An 18,326-nucleotide genomic window follows, 5' to 3' on the forward strand; every position below is an offset into this window, starting at 1 on the left:
GCTTAGTCACCGATTCTGATTATTTTCATCTGTTGTTGTTTTTGTTGAGTATATAAAGGTCTTCCCGCACCCTATAATAGCTGCATTATGGATTGACCCCGTCACTTTCCCAAGTGTGACTTAGACAAAATTTTGAACCCAAAGGGAGAACTTTACCCCCATCAGTTGAATAACTTTTATCAATAATTGTAGGTGAATTAATTTTCACCATGTTTATTTCAGCATCCTGTCCAGAGACATGGTCCAAGTGATTGGAGCCCCGGAGTTGTTTAGTAGAGTCACCCTGGGTCACAGCGCCGCAGTGATAGCACGGGAGGCCATCATTCCACATTACATATCCATTGTTCAGGGCCTCCCTCTGCTCCCAGATACAAACAGGAACCAGTATCTGCCCCTTGACGTTTTCTTACATTACGAGGCGGAGGGATACAGAAAATTGATTGAGACAATTACCCTGGATTTGAATCTTCTGCAGCGCAAGGCGAAGGGGGAAATCCACACATCACCAGAGCTGAATGAAGTGATATATGCTATAAATAGAAACAAAGTGCCTCCCTCTTGGACCAATCAGGGATTCCAGTCTGCCAACAGTCTTTCTGATTGGCTGTTAGAACTGTCATTAAAACTGAAGCATCTGAAGTCGTACATAATGGATGACAAGCCGGCTACCTACAACCTGTCTGTATTTCAACGTCCAGATCGCTTCTTGGAGTCTGTGAAACAGACCTACGCCAGGAAGCAGTTTAAAGACATTGACTCCATTGAGTTTAAAGTGGAGGTAAGTCGAGTTATATTGTAACAATTAATTATTTAAACTTTAACAACTACATGTTTTACAGTATCCATGACACAACAACTTAAACCACTAAACCAATATATTGCAAGAACCTACAGAAAAATGATTTTTTTCTTTAAATGCTGACTATTCATTTTTTTTCTCTTCAGTATTATTTTCTTGTCTAGTCATTTAGTAGTTGTTGATTAGGTTTGAGGGTGATTATTCTTTGTTTGTGTTGAAAGTATTGTTGATCTGGTTTGTGGGTGATTATTCTTTGTTGGTGTTGTAAGTTATTCCTCTAAAACTATGGTTCATAGAGTTTGTGCTTAATTGAAACAAAATGCCAGGGATTCTATATAATGTTTTGTTTTGATTGCTGAATATGACAGTGTGTCTGTTAAATGATTTATTGCATGGTAATTTGTGCCTGATGCCTGCCTGTTATTTACCTTGGCATAGCTGCAAAGTTACTGCCCTGAAATATGATGTGGTCTTAATGGATTGTAAGAGTTACGGCTCTTTGACTTTGCCTCAAAAATAGGCCACTTCATTTCAGTTTTGATTGAAAGCTATTTTGTTGATGCTCATCAAAAATAATCATGAAAGATCCTCCTGTTCGAGTTTTGGGAATTCATCACAGTGACCCTGAATTGCTGCCAGATGTGTCATAGGCTTTCCTAGTCTGATTTTAAATGTGGGTGTTGCATTTTCTGGTAATAATTTATATACAACAGCTGTAAACTAAGTCTCATGTCTGAATTTTATAAATCGATTATGAACAAGAAGATAATTATTTACACTGCAAGCATAAACTCTAAACATAAACCAAGATTGCATTTGAATTATATTTTTATTGAATTTTTAATTTTGACGGCAAATTCAGCTGGGAATTTTAATTCAATAATAACTGAACATCATTCTATTATTTAGATGGAAAACATACAGGCTTATTTAATCAACACATGCATGAAAATCATTTCAGTTTCATACTGAGAGAGCTTCTGCGAGTTTGGGAGAAAATTTTGTACTTTTCTTGTAAAACTTACCTTGGAATGTTTTTGAAATTTACAGCCAGTCTTGTTGTCCGTAAGTTTGGTAATAAAGCTCTCATTATTTCTACAATCCCAGATCATTCTTAAGAATTTCAGTTTTACAAACGTTTTTTTGCCAATTATTATATTAGCAAACACATATAACCGTCCTGTATGTCGTTCAGAGCGCCATTACGCAGTTTGTTGTGGAATTCTTTTCGAGTTTGTGTAATAAATGCATGGCTGTAATCATCTAGAAAGAACTTCATGAGGCCGGGCGTATTTCATTTGGTGTTTTGTTTTCTCGTTGTCATTTATCTGTTACACATGTGATTTTATTGCCAAGTTAGCTTGACATTGGTAGTTTATCAGTCATGGAAACTTTTGGTAGAACAAGCTGAATTCTAATACTGCTGCTCGGCATGAAGTTTTTGAACAAGCCTTGCTATACAAATATCAAAATTTAAGCAAGCCCGTAAGACTTTTTACCAGTGCAGGGCTTGCAGGCTTGTGTTAATTTTGATCACTGGTTTATGACTCTGAAGAAAAAACACAATTATTTTTAATGTTAGTCTTCCCACAACTGAAATGCATAGATAATACAGAGTACCAAAGTAAAAAAATCATTCTCTAACAGGTCATTTAATTTGTTGGGCAACGCTTAGTAGGTGACATGACTAAGCTCATGGCGATTATCTGCAAGACAAATTAATCGGCTGAATGGTCAAAATGGTGACTGATCGAATAATTGATTTATTGTTCAGCTCTTGCTGTTCACTGTTAAAGGGACTATGTAAATGAACTGTTTTTTGTTGTTGTTTTTCATAAAAAAACTGGCTTTAGTGGGGAGCAAACCCATGCTGGAATAGTGAAGAAAACAACTGACAACATAACCACTCGCCCACAAGGACTCTTACATAAGCTGAGAGATAATTCAATTTTTAAGCCTTTTCTTAAAAATTGTTGCTTACGCTATTCAAAGTCATGGACTTCAAAGACAATAATTATTTGATCATATATCAACGTTTTTTGAAGGGTTCCAGTCGACAGTATCTTAGTTTTAACACTCCTAATGATATATCACAATTTATTACGTCATAAAAAAAGTGCATTTGACAAAGCATAAGCAAAAACCTTTGATAGGCACATTCCAGTTGTCGATGGTACAAAAATGGCATTAAGCAAGTTGTTTGCTTGATTTTGGATTGTAACCACCTTAAGACAGGGCTGTTACAAATAGAATCCTACAGATAGGCTCTAACAAATGTGTTCTTATTTCATACTTGTTCCTTTTAGCTTGATTTTGACTAGTTGATCAGGGAAAAAATCTTTGGCAAAGGAACATCTTCCTGTTAAATCTTTTGAAATCCATTGGTAAATCTATAATATTAAATAGTTTCATAGTTCATTAAAGTCTCATTAATACAACAATACACATTTCATGATTAATTAACAATAGAAAAGTACTGCCACTCTAACTGTCTAGTCTATTACAGCATTTGTATAAGTCTTATATTATGCGTGAATGTTCTCAAAATGTCAAGACATATATCATTTTTGTGTACGTTTAATTACCGAATTACGACGATAATTATCGAAATACACAAGACACTTATGGAAATATGCCTTTTATACAATTTTTGTTTGTTTTTTTACTTCAATATATGTTATAAATACTTTACGAACCTCAATTTTTCGGCTCTGATTTTGACATTTTTCCGCTGCGTCCTATCTTATATATTAAGGGGTTTTACCCGTTTTCTCAACGATTTTTTTGCCTGCGTCCTATCTATGCTAGCGTCCTATACATGATATAATATGGTACTGTGCTGTAACTATAGTCCCTTATAACTCTTACTTAGACTAAGTAAGGGTTATAAGAGACTATAGTTACAGCACAGTACTATTACAGCAATCGGATGATAAACCAATATGTGATAACAAGATATATATACAATGTAAACTGCTATGTTGAACTCTGTTATCTCAAAGTTCTGGTTATTCATTTCAGATATACACTTTTTGTATTTCGATTGTATCGAATGTTCGTTATCTGGAAGTACTTCCCTGGGACCCAATGACTTCAACATATCGAGTTTCAACTGTTATTACATAATAAGAAACTAGAAAAGAATGTTGCAGATACAGTTTTGCTTGGCCTATGTTACCTGTTGCAATCTTTCATGACAGAACCTGTATTTCTCATCAGTGTCATTACTTATGATTCCTCAACAGCAATCTTCCCTCTAGTGTCACGGCTGTTACATACATTTTCTGTATTTATTGAAGTTCATTCCCCCCAGAAAACTAGTCCAACTAGTAGATCAGGGAAAAAATCTTTGGCAAAGGAATATCTTTCTGTAAAATCGGGTATCTTTTGTAATCCATTGGTAAGCACAACCACTAACAAAATGTTACAGCATTTGGTATCTGTAATAAAAGACAACACTTTTGCCATTGAATGCCATCAGAGGCAGATCCAGGATTTGACTTAAGAGGGGATGCAGCCTATCCCATGACAGAACCAAACAAATATGGTTTAAATATCAGTGAAATACACTCTGAACAAAACATTCTGGCTATTTTCAGTCTGAAATGGTGTTTTTTATTTATTCTTTTCCTCTATTGTTTTTTTTCTTGGACAAGTTTAGGATGGGTTTGGGTTGGGTGGGGGGGGGGATTCTTATCCCCTTCCAATCTATTTTACCATTCAGCATCATGTGTCCAGATATCAAAATTGTTAATTGAATGCTCATAATTTAGAAAAATTATTTAATATGCCAATGTAAAAAATAGTTGTCATCATGATCATTCAGGGGTGGATGACATCAATGGTTGTTTTACACTCAACTCTCACAATGGTATGTGATAAAATTATTTTTATCATGGTTGGACAATGTTGAACCAATTGTGCACCCATTTATAATGGTGTTAAAATTTCCATGAAAAAAATACATTGCCAAAAATTTTACTCCCAAGAAAATCCTATTGGTAATTAAAACCACATTTTCCTCATTCAAATTGCTGCATTTGAAACCTAGTATTGGTTTCCATATGTAAGGGTTGGAATCTTCCACTTCAGAAAGTAATTGGGTATATTTCAATTAAACAAGTCTTCTCAATCTTTATTATGTCATTTATTTCCCAGTACTTGATATGAATGAACAAATGTCTTAAGACTGACCTGTTTTTTTTCTTTTAACATTGACATAATTAAAATAAAAAATACCATATCTAAAATTTGTTAAATAAAGTATTATGTAAGTTGTGTTCTCAACTTATGTAGAACTGACATTATCATTTAGCATTCAACAGTATCTTTGGATGGAAAGAAATATTCATAAGTGCTTTTCATTTTACTGTGGAATAATGGGATTTTTCTTAATTGAATGCCAAAAAAATAAATAGACAGAAGTCATCAATATGGAATTTTCACTGCATTCCTATTGTCTTGGTGAAATATGTATGGTGAAAGATTGTTCTTGTTCCGACAATAAAGGTCATAGTTATAAGGGATTTGTATCTTTTCCACTTAACTTTTTTCATAGCAAGTTCACACAGTTGTGAGGTCAAAAAGTTCTTCAAATTTGGAAAGCTGTGTTAATTTATCTGTAATTAAGTAGAGATTGAGAACTCTTCATTTCTTATTCAGTCCATCCAAGAAAAAGAAATAACTGCTGCATATGATAATTATTTATATTTTCAAAAAAAGGCTATTACTCTTCATCATTGCAATTTGTTTTGTAATTGATATCATACTTGAATGTGTAGTATTTTTGTAGTGAAATTCTGGCAAAGAATAATTTGTGCAGTGAGTAGATCTAAGCACAATCATACCTTAAATCTTTTAAACTTTTGCTCAAAATGATGAGGTTGTGTAGTGTAGTCTGTATCTTACCTAAAATGTCAAGGGTTCAAGACCCAAAGTATGGAACTGCGTTAGGGCCATCGCCTGTGAATGATGTGTTGATCTGAAACGTGATACTTGATCGTACGATGATGGTGAAATCACGAAACTACTATAATGAATAGACGATAGTACACTGATGACTATGCGGTATTATCTTACGGTCACCTTATCATCATTGTACTTATTTGCCTTCCGGGGCACAATCATGCACATAGAAAAATGACCCCTCCATGTTGCAAAACGATTCAGAGTCTGAAGGTAAACATTAGATCTGATTCATAAATCTGTAAAAAATTGCATTAGCTCTATGTTGTAATCAGAATTAACGAAAATGATAGTGCGACAGTACGATGACGATAACACGACTGTTGATGATAACCAACAGTTCAAAACTATGATTACGAAAAACACATTGTCATGATATAACAATGGTAAAAATGCAACAGTACAATAGTGAAAACACGATAGTATATTGCATTATCATCATGGTACTGTGGTATTAACATGTTTTTGTAATCGTACTGTCACGTCATCGTTAATGTAGTTTACAGATTTCTGGTTTTCATCATCGTAGTATCGAGTATTGGGTTTCTCTTGTTCTCATATTATGGATACCTGTTATGGGTTTCTACACAAGAAACAGCATTGAGTGTACTTTGATTTAAGCTACCAGCTTCTTTCACATTAAAGCTACAATAAATTTATATGAACTACACCATAGATTTGGCACCATGTAAATGATGACACAGAATAACAAGACTTTCTCTGCACACAAACAACAAACAGACCTGCCAGAATGTTACTATTTAGACATTCCTGCATCTACATTCTCTCAAGTTAGAAGAATGGCATTGACAGCTTCCAACCAAAACACATCTGAATGTTATGACCCCCACACACCTCCAAAATGAGCATTTTCAAGAGGTTTTAAGGATATTTTTTGTCAGTATATTTTTCTGTAAATATTCTTAGAAATGCAATTTCTGTGCATTTTGGAATGTTTTGTTGTGTTGGGTTGTTGATTCCTTTTAGCCTTCAGATTTTGGCATCAGCACCAGCAAAGACAGTTATAAATGTCTTAATTATATAAACATCATAAATCTGCAAGCGATACATAATTCAAAACATGATAGTTGGTATTCCACAAAAGTGCAATACGGCTGTATTCCACACTGCCCTCATCATGTCATAACAAGTACAAAACAAGTTAAATTGCGCAATGTTAAATTGACTTAAGAAAAATGAATAATGAGTCATTAAAATGTATTCTTCTTTGCGATTTTTGACCATAAATGTATATAAAAACATGGTTATTAGAACTGAGATTTTATTCTGAGTGTCATAATTATTTGACTCTAAATGATTTAAGCAGATTCTGCAGAAATTCACTCGAATCCAAATTCATCCTCCTGGATCAAGACGCAGTACCAATAACTATTTTATTTTACTGTAAAGAAAATGTTTCATTCGCTTCTGTGAGTAATAGTTGGCAAAGCAAGCAATCTTGTCCCAGACATGATTCCAGTATTAAAGTTAGGTGGAATTTATTATGTCTTTCAGATTTGACAGACTCAGACTGAATTAATATTATTTCTTGGGTAAAGGTATGCAGATAATGCTTGTTAATGCAAAGTTTTGTCTTCCCGATTAATTCTTTACCTACCTGGTTGTATCATGCAAGACATTTTTTCTATCTTTGTGAATGAATTGAAAATTTTAGTAAAATAAAATTTGGAATTGTTTGAAGAAGTATATACTGTGTATCTATCTGCGGAGTTCCGGGTAGTCCATAAATAGGACCTGAATACCACCTAAGAAAATGGGGAGGGAGGGGGGGGGGGGGAGACAGAGACTGTTGACAGAGACTTCTCATTTTTTTTAAATTCAGTGAGATGAGGAAATATCTCAGAAACAGCCAGAAGCATAGCAGGGTAATGTTAAGCCATAGCATCCTTGGTTGTAATAATCCGTCTTGTTGGACTAATGCCTGTTGTTTGCATCTCAGTCTTTTCAAACAGTAAAGAACTTAGTTTCAAAATGCATTGAACAAATAAATACATTTGAATCTGAAGATGAATTGACTTATAACTAATTATAACTGGTATATATTCAAGCTAATTTGAATTCTGAACATCAGTGACTTTTGATTCTGTTTAATTTCGTAAGCATACATGTAGCTACATGTATAATTAGTTCTATGTGGAGGTAATCTTGAACCAATCATAGACAATGATCTAGAAACAAGAATATACCATACTGTAGCCTAGGACAAGTACAAGTAACTTGTATCAAGCCAAGGCTTGGCAATGTCAGAGATCCAGATTTTTGTGATTAAACCTCCCTGGTCCTTGCAGAAATAATTGGTTCGGACAATAACTGGTACATTCTAGGGTAACTGTCTCGAATGAAACATTCTTAACATTCTCAATAGCATTGTATTCCTTCCATCTGTATTTCATTTGTTGTTTCCTCCTCTGTCAATTATTTCACAGGTAGTGATCACTCTTGTCCTCTTGAGTTATGACTACGTAAGTATGTTCAAAGGTGAAACTGAAACTGGAAATCTACCTGTCCAGAAGAAAGAGCAAGTTATTGTTGCAATCATAGTTACAATGTAGATTAAACTGTAGACATATCATATTAAAAACTTACTATTATATTTGACCAGAACGTCAAAACAATTCAAGTATATGCATGATATATTACATACGAATCAGAAACGTTTTATAGCACATATTGAGCTGATAGTGTCTGGGTATTATTTTATCAGGATGAATTAAAATTCAATAGATGATGATACCATACAATGTTTTCTGTTGACCTTATATCAGTCAGTGTCATCTATCTTTCTTCAAACGTCAAGGACATCATCAATGCTAACTTATTTAACAAGCAAATACCGCAGCTTGATGGCCACAGAAGCTGACGGGGTAATTGCTAGCTTCTGACTCAGGAGTCGACCATAAATTTTGAGTGGAAATGTCACCATTCCTCTGCCTGTGTGCTCTCTAGAAAAGTAAAGCTCGGTATCTTAATAAGTGCTGACAGATGTTCGCCTACCTGAAACACAATGATTTATCATCTCCGCATTATATTCCCAGAAACAAATTGCAGCTTTAGTTGCGGTAACATGGGTCTTGACTGTGGTATTGTCTGTTGGTTTTCTTGTCTTGCTCTGTTGTTTTTTTGTAGAAGGATGATCTACCTTATTTATTTATTTTTATTTCTGTTGCTACCCTTTACAGTATATGATTGCAAACTTTTATAAAGGCCACATGGACTGAAGGCGTGTGGGGGCGGGGTTTTATTAGCCACATTTTAGTGTATTTCCATCCCATAAAATGTTTAGGTTATGTGATTGCAGCAGAAGAGTTAACTCAGTGCTTTTAACTTGAATATCAAATCGTACTTAACTTGTTTACTGTAAAAAATGTGGTCACAGTGGCTTGAGATAAAGAAAAATGCATTAACTTCATGATAATATGAAATAAACCACTTTAACAAAGCCTTGGAAACTCATTCTTTATCATTATATTATGAATTAACAATCTAAATTTTTACCCTAAGTTCACTGACAGCATGTAAATAAACCGTTCTTCCGACAGATGGCAAAATCATTAGGGCAATTTATGTGCGGCACTAAATATCATTAGCTCAGGATTTAACTCAGGTGTGAAAGTATGTGTTTAGCTATAGCGTATTTCACTTTTGAAATAAGATAATGCCTGTTTGCCCAGCAAAGCAAAATAAATTTGCCTCAATTCTCAGTGTACATATTTTTTTTCATCATTTTCATCATTTGATTGTTCGGATGTATCAACAGAGTTCATCCTAAAGTTTATCTCCAAATAAATGTCTTTCAAATATGTTTGCTTATTTTCTTTTGATATATGCCTTTCAATGATTTTTAATGACATTACGGGAGACATGATTTTGCATTAGCAGGGGGAAACGCAATGCTCACCTTGTGGTATTCTCAGAATCTATGCAATTTCACAAATAATGCTGAAATAATGTTCGTTACAATAAAATTGTAAGTGACTCATATAATCCTGTTTTAAATTGATTACAAATGGAACCACTTTGTTTTCATCAGCTTGTTTTTATGTGGGGGAGTATGATTCCAGGTAGATAAATTATGTGTTTCCTCTTTAAACTTTAATTAATCAAGACTCCTGATTATACTTCAGAGTTTACTCATTACCGAGGTATTTGACATTGATGGAAATGTTTTCTGATCTTTTGTTATTTACAAAAGTCTAAGTAAACAAATACTTCCCTGCTCTGTGTGGTAACGGAAAACCTTAGAAGATTGGAATACAAATCGCAACATTGCAGCTAAAGTGTGCAATGATGGTGTGTTTTTTTCTGCAACTAAATAATTATTTTCCTCCCCATTCGAACATTGAAGATGATAATCAAAATAAGTGTTTAAGTCTTTGGTATTAAGCATGAAAGTGGTGCTTGATTGAAAATCATTTTGTATCTTTCAGTCTTGTCAGCATTTGCTGTTATGTCAATTGTTGTATAATTATTCTGTCTGCATGTCGACCTTCAGATACGTTTTAATAAGCCTAGAGAGGTTGTTCTTTTTTATTACGCTCAACACATTATACATGTGAATAGAGGTAGACATCTTATAATGTTGTTGACTTGTGGAAAAACCTTTATCGTAGTGGATGACAGTATTAAAATACATGGAAACTTGACGTATTTAACACTGAATTGAACTGTCACATGTCAACACTTTGTTTTTCAAATAGTGGAAACAATAAAACTTATGATTTTACTCTCTCAAAATTGCTGATTACGCAAACATCATCATCATAGAAGTTGGCGGTTTTTTTTTTTTTTTTTTTTTTTTTTTGGAAGTCAGGTACAACTAACGATGATTGTTTGAGCAGAGTAATAATTGCTTCAAAGTTAACAGGCACAGCTTCTATTTGTTTTTTGTTCTTACCCTAAAAGTTTTTTAACCTCAATTGTACCCAAGTATGTTATTTCCTACCTGCAATTTAGATCGTTTATGCTTGAAAGCAATATTGAAGAATTGTTTAAAAATAAACTTTTTCTGTTTTATTAATCAATCTCAGAGGTATTTTCAACAAAAAAGTTGCACTTTGATATTTTGAGTAGGTGTGTCAGACTGCAGTTATTTTTTTGGAAGATCAAAGGTGTGACAATTAAGCCCAATGGAGAAAGGTAACCCTAATTACATCAGCCAGTGGTATTCCCAAATGCTATTACCATGTAATTGCCTCTGTCATGCTCGTTAGCTTGATCATCCGAGTTGTAGAAAGCGCCCATTTTTCTCTCATCCGTTGAAAATATTTTTGCAGGCTGCGTAGATTTGTTCGTACCCTTGAAGTTCATCTCTGGTAATTAAGTTTGTCCACACATTTTGTCTCGCTCTCAAGAGCTATTTTGCGAATATCACTGAGATACCAATCCAAACAGGTATGCATTCATATTTCTGATTGTGTCAGCACATATCGAGAGATCATAATGTTCTGATATTGGACAACAGTAATTTTCTCGCTTCTAATACATGAGCATTGTCTACAATGATGTTTTTTTATCTCTCATTTATTTTGAGGCAACAAAATCATGATTACTGTGTGATCCAACTATGATCTGTAAATTGGTTCAAACCAAGCTCACTAGTAACTTGCCATTAACATATTTCAAGAATGACAACGCACCGGCAATGAACTTACATCAGAATATGGGACAAATTACAGAAGTGGAAACTAGTTACAAGTATCTATAAGTATAATGATTGTGAAGATCAAGTGGTTTAATATGTTAGTCAGATTGGCAACATACATAATTGGGATAGCAGTGATTTCTGCGATAGTTAACTGATGACACTGCTGTTTGTTTGAGTGTTTACATTCCGGTAATATTATTAATGGCCACTGGTTTCGAGGATAATGGAGCTTGTCATAGATATGTTCAGGCTTCAAACACTTTATCAACATTCAATTAATAAAACCAAAATGCACCCCAAAAGGAGAAACAAAATAACGGTCTGAATTATTTCTGCTGGCATTAAAAAACAGAGTCGGATGCACCGAAATTGGTTAGGTTTGGAAATGAACGGAAACAAACATATTTTTATACGCCATAATGGTAGATGATTGTAAAACAATGAGTCATGGAAAATTAACATAATTGTTTTACTGCAACCGGCAGCCAGAAATTTTAATTTTATTTCTTTATTTGTTGCTACAAAGATTTCTTTTCAAAAGCATAACTGCTATACCTTTTCTTGATGGCAAAAGAGGCACCACAATGTTATTACTTTGTCTTTTGGAAAATTAAAGTTGACAAACCACGTTTATATTGGCTCAGTAGTTTGGCACCATTCCGTACATGCCATCTGTAATGAAGGATTTGGAAAGTGTTTTGTATAATACAGAACATTATCGGAATTTTCTTGTACATCATGTATCCTCATGTAACTTATAACTACGTTTTTACAGCCCCTTGGAATCAACATAACATTTCGATGTCCTAACAATTAAGTTAAACAAGCGCTTATGTTCAGAATCCTTGTCTATGTAATATCATTACATTATTCTGAAAGTAAAGTTAGTCGGAAAATAGCTCATTGAGCTAATGTTTCTTGTTAACACACACCCGATTTTAAATAAAGATTCTTGTATCTTGTAAAGTTTTATTTATTTCAAGAGGTTTTGCATTGTTTTCAATGCAGCTATCCAAAGTATGAAATGCCTGTTCCTAAATCACTATCACTTTAGCTGTAATTTCCAATTAAACTTGGAAACTGTTGTTTTAATTGGTCTTTTTCCTTTCACATTTTGGCCTCAGAACTATATTCACTATATACCAATATAATACGGTGAACATTTTCGATTTCATAATGTTTAGGTTTTTACAGTTTTATTTGCCAAGTTGTTTCATTTCTTTTGCATAGCAATCGTGTCACACACATGTTCCAGTATCAAAGAAAGGTGTTACTAGTGTTTATTGTTTGTCAGATTTGTCACAATCAGACTAAATTTATGTTAGTTCATAGGCACAGGAATGCAAGATAATGCTTGTTAATGTAAAGTTTTGTTGTTGTTTTTTTGTTTTGATTACATCTTTCAATTCCCAGCTGGTATCATGCAATACCTTGTATCCCTTCTTCACGGTGGGATTGAAAATGTTAGTGAAAAAAAAACAACGATTAAATTGTATGATAAAGTATTTATGTGTATCAATAAATTAATTCAGGATACAAGTTTGGGTCTTGGTAAGGTGTATAACACCTCTTCCCTTGTGTAATCCTTAATGTTCTTACTGATTCCTGCGTACCACAAACCACCCTCTCGAGTCACGAGTTCTGTATAAAAAGCTGCTGTGGATGCCGCTTGGGTTTCCTCATTGCAGCATGATTTCAGACCATCAGCATCTTAACCACTGAAACAAGCCTTATAAACTCAGGCTTTACCATTGTAGTGTTAAACAACAATCGATTTTTTTTATCCTACGTTGTCTGACAACATATAAATAAACCGTTCTTCCGACAGATGGCAAAAGCATTAGGGCAAATTATGGAGGTACTGAATATCATTAGCAGAAGGGTTTTTAACTCAGGTGTGAAAGTGTGTGTTTAGGTTTAGAATATTTCACTTTTGAAATAAGATAGTGCTTGTTTTCCCAGCACAACAAAATAAATTTGCTTCAATTCTCAGTTTGTATTTTGTTATGATCCTCTGATTGTTTGGGTTGTGTTTTTCTTAACAATAGAGCTCTTACAACTTTTTTGTCAAACAACATACAGGTAACATTTCAAAATAATAAAAAGCAAAACTATTCGAAATTTATTTATTGCGAATAAAACGTAGTGAAGAAAGGCACAACCCAAAATGTCACATATTATGACAATACCACAAAAGGTGAGCATCGCCCTACATCGAATATGTGAAATTCCACTAAATAATGCTAAAATAATTCTTGTTGCAATAAATATGTTAGTGACTCAAATAATGCTGTATTAGATTTCACAGCTATGCTGTATTTTGAAGCTTATATTTCTAAGAAGAAAATAGATAAATTACCATATTCAACTTTGATATTTACATGTTCAATACTCCCTTTTCTACTTCCGAGTTTACTCATTGCAAGGTATTTGACATTGATGGATATGTTTTCTGTCCTTTTTATTTGCTTAAGTCTTCTGGATACAAATGGTTCCCTGTTGTTTGTTTTTACGCAGAACCTTAGATGATTGGGATACATATGCAACATTCCATCGAACGTGTGCAAAAATGTGTTGTTTTTTCAACTTGTATTCTTCTACATTCGAACATTGAAGATAATAGTCAAAATAAGTGTTTAAGTCGTTGGTATAACGCATAAAAGTGGTGCTTGATTAAAAATTATTTTTGTATCTCTCAGAGATGTCATCAATTACTGGTTTGTCAATCATCATACACTGTCTAAGTTGTATAATTATTTGTACTGCAAGTCGACCTTCAAATACAGTTTAATTCTCTCTTATGTTTTAACTATGCTTAGAAAAGTTGATTAACTGTTGGATTTTTTTTTATTTAAATGTATAACAATATTGAAACTTCTGCAAATTTGACAGTTTTCGGAGTTATATAAACAGCCTGCATAGCATTGTAACATGTCATGATGACATCATGTTTTTTTTTTACAAATAGTGGAAACTATAAAAAGGAGAAGATAGTTCTCTTTGCGTATTTTGTTTATTACGCCAAGATCATTATCAAAATAGTTGGTGGATGTTTTTACGTGCTTTTTTGCAAGTCGGATGCAACAAACGATGATTGTATAAGCAGACTAACAATGTCCTACATACTTTAGAGGCACAGTTTTTAATGTTTTTCTGTAATTAAATGGGAAAAGGTATTTTTCCTACGTCAAAGAATTCCTTCAGGGTTTTTTGGTTGTCTTCAAAGGTACCCAGTAAGGTACTTCCTACCTGCAAATTAGATTGGCCATGCTTGAATGCAATATTGTGAAATTGCTTCAATTATGACTTGTGTTTTTTTTTCAAATGACTTGTGGTATTTTCAAAATCAGTCTCAGTGGTATTTTAAACGAAAGATCAGCACATTTTACATTTTGAGTAGGTGTGTCTGGGAGTGTTATACATTGTTTTGAAGATTAAAGGTGTATATACAATTAAGCCCAAAGGTGAAAGGTAACCCTAATAACATCAGCCGGTGGTATTCCCAAATGCTGATTACCATGGAATAACCTCTGTCATGCTCATTACTTTGATCTTTAGATTCAGAGAGCACTCATTTTACACTCATCAAAATGTTTGTGTGGGTCGTAAATCTTGTTCATACACTCGGTGCTTATCACTTGTTTAGTGCGTATTCACATTTATCTGGTCTCGATATTTATTTGCGACTCACTTACAGACCAAGCAAAACTAGCATGCAGGATTCTGTCAGCATTGTCGGAGCTAAAACAGGGCAATAAGATCTTCCCCTTGTGTTCTTCTGGTCCCCGAAACAAGAGCAATCTTTTGGCTTTCCTGCTTTCTCCACCATCGTATTCGGTGCTTTTTTGTCTTCTGGAGTGTTGTTCATCGTGGCAAGAGTTCATCCATATTCATTTGTCAACAACACGATTAAAAATTTGTTGTTGTTGTTTATCTGCTTAGACCAAACACATATATTACTTTGACAAGAACATATTTCAACAATGGCTACATACATTCTGAAAAAGGTTAAGTTAGTGAACATCCGAATATGGGACAAATTGTTGAGGTGGAAAGTACAATTGTGTGGATCAACACTGCATGAAAAGTTAGGATTGCAGTAATTTCTTAGATGGTTAACTAATGAAACTGCTGTTTGTTTGGAGTTTAGTTCGGCTGTAGTTCAGGGCACCCTTGTCCACTAGCCATTAATATATTCAATGCCGCTGATTCTCCTAGAGCGTGTCACAAATGTGTTTAGATGTCACTAATTTATATTTTCGTTGTCGTCCACTCAATTTATGAAACAACAATGATAGATGAATGTCAAACAATGTACTGGCAATTGTGGTTCATGCTGAAACTTATAACCTATCTTCAACATTACAACATTGGCGCCAGAAAAAAAATCATTTTTATATTTGTTGTTACGAACATTTATTTCAAGGAGCAATATTTACTGGGTTTCCTAACCCCGATGGCAATATAAAGTCACAATGGTGTTATAATATTGTCTTATGAGTTTTATCTTAAATAAATTTTCCTTTTAGATGTTTTAACAATTTTTAATGTTAAAAAATGCCTTTGATCAGAATCGTTATTCTATCACTGGAATGGACAAGAGGTTTGAGTCATGTTTCCCATTGATACAAGTGGCATTTAAATGTAAGTTTGTGATCTCTTGGCTGGGAAAGGATTACAAGTCATAAATGTAATGATCTTATTAATGAAAGGTTTTGCCTTCATAGGCGGAGTACTATGCTGTTTTCATTACAAATAAGTGTTCCAGCTCAGATGATTAGCAATTTGTTCCTGTGTGTTCTGAGAATACGAGTTAATCTTGTTTACTCATTTCATAAACGACAATGAAATTCATTATCATTCCATTTAATACTCAAACAAGAATGTTTCGGCGTTTATAAGTGCATCCTTGTTCTTAATTTCAGTTAAAGCATTTATTTCTATAAATGTTTGCATTTAACTTTATGATATTTTGTCCAGAACAAGTTTGAATTTAAGAACAATAATATTACAATGTTATCGTAACTGTGATAAAAATTTTTTATCAGTGTGACATGCCTGTTCTGAAATTACTATAATTTTGGCTGTATAATCCACACTTTAACTTGAAATGCTCCCATGTTTTAGGTGATGCCAGCAGGGCTAAAGCCGTCGCTGCCCCCATCTCAGGGAGTGTTTATTTCCGGTCTTCAACTCCACAACGCTCTCTGGGATATAACGCGGGCCGTCATGATGCAGCCCACACCGGACAGTCCCAGCCACCAGGATATGCCTATATTCTGTTTAAAACCACTCGACGCGGGTGCCCAGACCCCACGACGCCTGTATAAGCTTTACAGATGCCCCGTTTATTGCACGAGAGGCTCAAGCCAGCACGGAGACTCCAGTGTAGTTGTTCACTTCTCCTTGCCTACACTATGTGAGCCGTCCATCTGGCAGTACCAGAGAGCATTCTTGTCCGCTGCTGTACCTTCAAGCTAAAATTGTTATTTCAAGAACTTTATTGACTGTGATAGTTTTATATTTATTTATTATACTTGCTTATTAAATGATGCACATACTGTAGTGGTGACTGCTTCATTATGTGATAAAACAGTGACGTTAACTATGTTAACACGCGTGTTTGAAATTTAAAAACATGAACAATTCACTATGTCTAGACTGCACAATGATCAAATTGTGAATTAATGTTATACTTATTGGTGAACCGTTTTAAACTTATTTATACACTGATAAATCTACATTTTGTGTTTAAATTAAAGTCTTTAATAACCTATTCGATCGTACTATCAAAATGATGAAAATCAAAGAACTTTTTAAGACACTGGATTGTTAATTTTCTGCTTCATGGTTCACATCTTAAGTTGTTGCCAAGCACAATCTGAAAAAACAATTTCTCTTAAGCAAAAACGTTATTTCAGTAATATTGGCAGAAAAATAGGAAACCTGTCCCTAATGTGTATCCAATTATGTGTGAACATTATTATCGTCTGTTCTCCAGATACTAAATAAGCATCTTCGTTTAAATTCAGAAATGTCGAAATAAATCCGTCCATATTTGTTGATGCTGTATTTTATCTGTGATATTTTACAATTTCTTAAAAGATGACATCACATTTCCACAGTACAATTTATTATTGGTGTTATTTTGCTTAATGAACTAGTACTGTATTTTTCTATAAATAAATTGGTTGATTTTCCTTCAATGGGTCATTTATTTATCTGACTGGTGGTGACTACTAACAGTTGTCGAGACTAGTTTACTACTAGTCTCGACAACTGTTGACTTTCATTCACTATTGCCGATGTCCATACGATGCAAAAAATAATTACATGACATTTAATAATGGTCCAACATCAAAGTCTCAATGCCAACAATTTGGCGTCAGTTTAAGCTCATCTGTTGTTGTTTTTCAAAGAAAAGCAGTCGGGTGTACTGTGATAGCCTTGGTGTCATCGGGAATATATCAATTTAGCCAAGGGAAATCAAGTGGTTGGTTGGTTGTATCAATTTCTTTAAAATGCATTGTTGACAAAACTTTGTCGAGCCAAGATATTTTTAATCCCTCAGTGAAAGGACATGCCAAACTACATAGCATTTTGATGAATGCATCATGCAAACGATACGCAGGCTTTTAACACGATAGTTAACATGTGTGCCAAGTTTTTTATTAGAAAAATGTAAGGCCAAGTGTCACGCTAAAATAGAAGGAAATCTACCATCGACTTAAAATTATGGTCGTATTTTGTGTCAGGGACACATTTCGATTTGGACGGTCTACTTTTCAATCAAATAAAATATGACAATATTATCAAGCGGGGATTGAAGTTTCATAAACGGACTGGTTCCGATAATATTTTGTTCCCCAATGTGGTAAATACGAAAGTATTTTTAGT

At 34.0% G+C, this 18,326-nt stretch overlaps 1 protein-coding gene across 19 annotated transcripts in view; it reads left to right on the forward strand.

Annotated features, from left to right (window-relative positions):
• LOC128230308 (dynein heavy chain domain-containing protein 1-like) overlaps window positions 1-17,629 on the forward strand; it is a 125,523-nt gene extending 107,894 nt beyond the window's left edge. For all 19 annotated transcript variants that reach the window (XM_052942490.1, XM_052942482.1, XM_052942555.1 and 16 more), the window contains 2 exons: window positions 223-778; window positions 16,557-17,629. In XM_052942490.1, coding sequence (XP_052798450.1) covers window positions 223-778; window positions 16,557-16,910 — 910 coding nt within the window. In that variant the 3' untranslated portion in view covers window positions 16,911-17,629. The remainder of the gene's footprint in view (window positions 1-222; window positions 779-16,556) is intronic.
• Window positions 17,630-18,326: the final 697 nt, after the last annotated feature.

This window comes from Mya arenaria, chromosome 1, assembly GCF_026914265.1.
Source record: "Mya arenaria isolate MELC-2E11 chromosome 1, ASM2691426v1".
NCBI lineage: Eukaryota > Metazoa > Mollusca > Bivalvia > Myida > Myidae > Mya > Mya arenaria.